General features: G+C 56.2%; 1 protein-coding gene across 2 annotated transcripts in view; it reads right to left on the reverse strand.

Moving 5' to 3' along the window:
• Nucleotides 1-1,252: 1,252 nt before the first annotated feature.
• Nucleotides 1,253-3,545, reverse strand: part of LOC103256851 (tRNA (guanine(26)-N(2))-dimethyltransferase) — a 7,131-nt gene continuing 4,838 nt past the window's right edge. Inside the window, exons 8-13 of one of the 2 annotated variants that reach the window (XM_021710664.1) lie at nt 3,312-3,398; nt 3,167-3,236; nt 2,943-3,077; nt 2,776-2,861; nt 1,628-1,736; nt 1,253-1,544 (exon numbers count right to left, since the gene is read on the reverse strand). In XM_021710664.1, coding sequence (XP_021566339.1) covers nt 1,272-1,544; nt 1,628-1,736; nt 2,776-2,861; nt 2,943-3,077; nt 3,167-3,236; nt 3,312-3,398 — 760 coding nt within the window. In that variant the 3' untranslated portion in view covers nt 1,253-1,271. The remainder of the gene's footprint in view (nt 1,545-1,627; nt 1,737-2,775; nt 2,862-2,942; nt 3,078-3,166; nt 3,237-3,311; nt 3,399-3,545) is intronic. The other variant, XM_021710665.1, reaches the window with a different exon arrangement.

A 3,545-nucleotide genomic window follows, 5' to 3' on the forward strand; every position in this document is an offset into this window, starting at 1 on the left:
CGGGACCTGCCCGCCTCCAGGCCTGTGTCAGGGCCCTCCCATTCATCTGATAAGCTTTCTTTTTTCTTTTTTTGAGTCGCAGTCTCACTCTGTCGCCCAGGCTGGAGGGCAGTGGCACGCTGCTCATGGCCACTGCAGCCTCGACCTGCTGGGCTCAGGCGAGCCTCCCGCCTCAGCCTTCCAAGTAGCTAGAACCACAGGCATGCACCACCACGTCCAGCTAATTTTTTGATTTATTGTAGAGACAAGGTCTCACCATGCTGCTCAGGCTGGTCTCAGTCTCTGAGTTCAGGCAATCCTCTCACCTCTGCCTCTGCCTACCAAAGTGCTAGAATTACAGGTGTGAGCCACCGGGCCCGGCCTAATAAGCTTTTTTTTAAAGACTACAATGTTGACTTTTTTTTGAGACAGAGTCTCCCTGTGTTACCTAGGTGGGTCTCAAACTCCTGGACTCAAGTGATCCTCCTGTCTCAGGCTCCCAAAGTGCTGGGATTATAGATGTGAGCCACTGCACCAAAGCTAATACGCATTTTTATTTTACGACGGTGTACCTACATTGTACTCAGTGCTGTGAATAGACAGTGAACAAAATGGACAGCTGTCCTAGTAATGCTGAGTTTCTAGTGTGGAGAAAGACATGCAATAGGATTTAAAAAGTAAACCAGTAAGAAGTAAATTACCCAGGCGTGGTGACTCACACCTATAATCCCAGCACTTTGGGAGGCAGAGGCAAGAGGATTGCCTGAGCCCAGGGGTTCAAGACCAGCCTGGGCAACTTGGCGAGACCTCCTCTCTACAATAAATCAAAAAATTAGCCAGGCGTGGTAGCACGTGCCTGTGGTTCAGTTACTTGGAAGGCTGAGGGAAAAGGATCACCTGTACATGCCACTGCACTCCAACCTGGGTGACTGTGTGAGACTCCTACTACAAAAAAGAAAAAAGAATTATATTGTATGTCAGGACATGAGATCACAGGTATGATGAGACTGGGAAGGTGGTGCCATGCTGCACAGGGCAGTCAAGGAAGGCTTCCCAGAGGAGGGGGAACTGAAGGGGATATAAGAACTGAAGGGGATATAAGAACAGCAAAGGCCCTGAGCTGGGACCGTGCCTGGTGAGTCTGGGTGGAATGAACAAGCTGGGGAGAGTAGGGGAAGATGGCGGCAGGGAGGTGATGCAGAATGTGGAGGACCTGGCAGGCCACAGCCAGGAGTGCAGTGGGAGCCACGAAGGGTTCTGAGCAGAGGAGGGATGCCCCCTGACTCAGTAGCTCACAGGTGCCCTCTGGCTGCTGTGGGGAGAACCGATGGTGGTGACCAGGGCTGGAGGTGACAGGGACAGGGCGGGGAAGAAGGAAGCAGATTCTGGATCTCACTTGAACTAGCGCGTGTCTGTGTGGGAAGGTGTGCATGTGTGTGCCTCCTGCCTGGGACAGGCCTGTCCCCTCCCACACATGCATGTCCGTACCTGGGCTCCATGCTGAGAATGCGGAATGCCGGACTGGTATCGGACAGTCGCTCCCGTTTCACTGGACATTGCTTCTCCTAGGGGCAGAGGCCAGAGGTCAGAGGCCTCCAGGTGTCCATCACTTGCCCTCCCACCTCTATGCGGTCAACCCTGCCCTCACCCAGCAGCGCATAATGTCCCAGAGAGCCGAGGGGGGTGCATCCGTCTTCACTGCGTTCTTACAGGCGTGGGAGAGTGACACTCGGAAGCCAGCATGGAGGAGGGCCGACCTGGGGAACAGCAGGGGTCATAAGGGGGAGGCTGGACCCAAAGCCCAGGCTGACCTGCAGGGGTGTCAGCTGTGTCACATGAACTGGCGCAGCTGCACCCATCAGAAATCATCACAGAAAACTACCCCCCAAGAGGGCTCATGCTGCTGGGTTCTTTTTTTCTTTTTATTAAAAAAAAAATTTTTTTTTTAGTCGGAGTCTCACTCTGTTGCTCAGGCTGGAATGCAGTGCAGTGGCATGCTCATAGCCACCACAGCCTTCACCTGCTGGGCTCAGGCGATCCTTCCATCTCAGCCTTCCAAGTAGCCAGAACTACAGGTGCATACCACATGCCCGGCTGTTTTCTTTTTACTTTTTAAATACACAGTGGCTCGTGCCTGTAATCCCAGCACTTTGGGAGGCAGAGGCGAGAGGATTGCCTGAGCCCAGGGGTTCGAGACCAGCCTGGGCAATGTGGTGATACCTCGTCTCTACAATAAATTTAAAAATTAGCCAGGTGTGGTGGTGCCCACCTGTGGTTCCAGCTACTTGGAAGGCTGAGGTGGAAGGATCGCTTGAGCCCAGCAGGTCGAGGCTGTGGTGTCATGAGCATGCCACAACACTCCAGCCTGAGCAATACGGTGAGGGCAACTCCAACTCAAAAAAAAAAAAATTAGAGACAGGATCTCACTCTGTCACCCAGGCTGGAATGCAGTGGCACAATCATGGCTCACCACAGCCTTGATCCTGGGCTAAGGTGATCCTCCTGCCCCTGAGTAACTGGGACTACAGGTATGCACCACCACAACCATCTAATTTTTTTATTTTTTGTAGAGATGGGGGTCTCACCGTGTTGCCCAGCCTAGTCTCCATCCCCTGGCCTCAAGCAATCCTCCCACCTCTGCCTCTCAATGTGCTGGGATTACAGGGGAGAGTCACCATGCCAGTCCACCGCCAGTTTCCTGAACACTTTTGCTCAAGCGCAGCCCGGGACTCTGATGGCCCGACTTGTCCTGGGCTGCCCTGCGGTCGGGGCCGGGCTCCGCCCCCTGGCCCTCACCGCAGCTGTAGGAGGCTGGGCGTATTGCAGTGGATGGTGCTGCTCAGCTGGTCCAGTGTGTAGTACAGAGGCACGTCAGGGAGCTCCTGTGAGGGGGGGCGGGATGGGCACGAGCAGAGACAGGCAGGCACGGGCGGAGCCCTCCCCAGCCCCAGCCCGGCCCCCACCTCCGTGATCACGCTCAGGACCCCCCGGATACGCTCCGAGGTGTGAAAGCGGCTGGGGTTGGCGCTCACAGCCTCCAGGATGCGGCCCACGAAGTCCAGGTCATGGATGGGCTCTGCCCACATGGGGCCACCGAGCTGGGGACGCAAGGTGGGGGGACAGTTGAGCAGAGACCGTGATCTCCAAGAGCCCTGTGGTCCCTCTGCCTCCCCTCGCCCGGTCCTACCTGGTGTCTCTGCCCACAGTGCTCACACTCAGGGGCCACGGGGGGACCGCAGGCCGCAGAGAATTTGACCCTGCACAGAGAGGGGCATTGGGGGAGGTGGCCCTGGGACGCCCTTTCTCCCTCCTCCCAGGGTACCACTGCTCACCGGCCGCCGGGGGCTCCTGATGTCTTGCCGAGGCGCTGAAGATGGAAAGCCCCACAACCCACACACTGGAACACGAGTGCCTGTTTGCTGGGGGGGCCAGGGGTGGGGGGGCAGAGTATGAGTTCTCACTTGGTCACCACACCCCAACACCTCCCTCAGACTGGCTCTGGCCTACTTCTTTATTTATGGCTTGGGTCTCGCTCTATCATCCAGGAGTGTGGTGGCACGATCACA

This window comes from Carlito syrichta, unplaced genomic scaffold (assembly GCF_000164805.1).
Source record: "Carlito syrichta isolate Samal-C Ts95f unplaced genomic scaffold, Tarsius_syrichta-2.0.1 Scaffold297031, whole genome shotgun sequence".
NCBI lineage: Eukaryota > Metazoa > Chordata > Mammalia > Primates > Tarsiidae > Carlito > Carlito syrichta.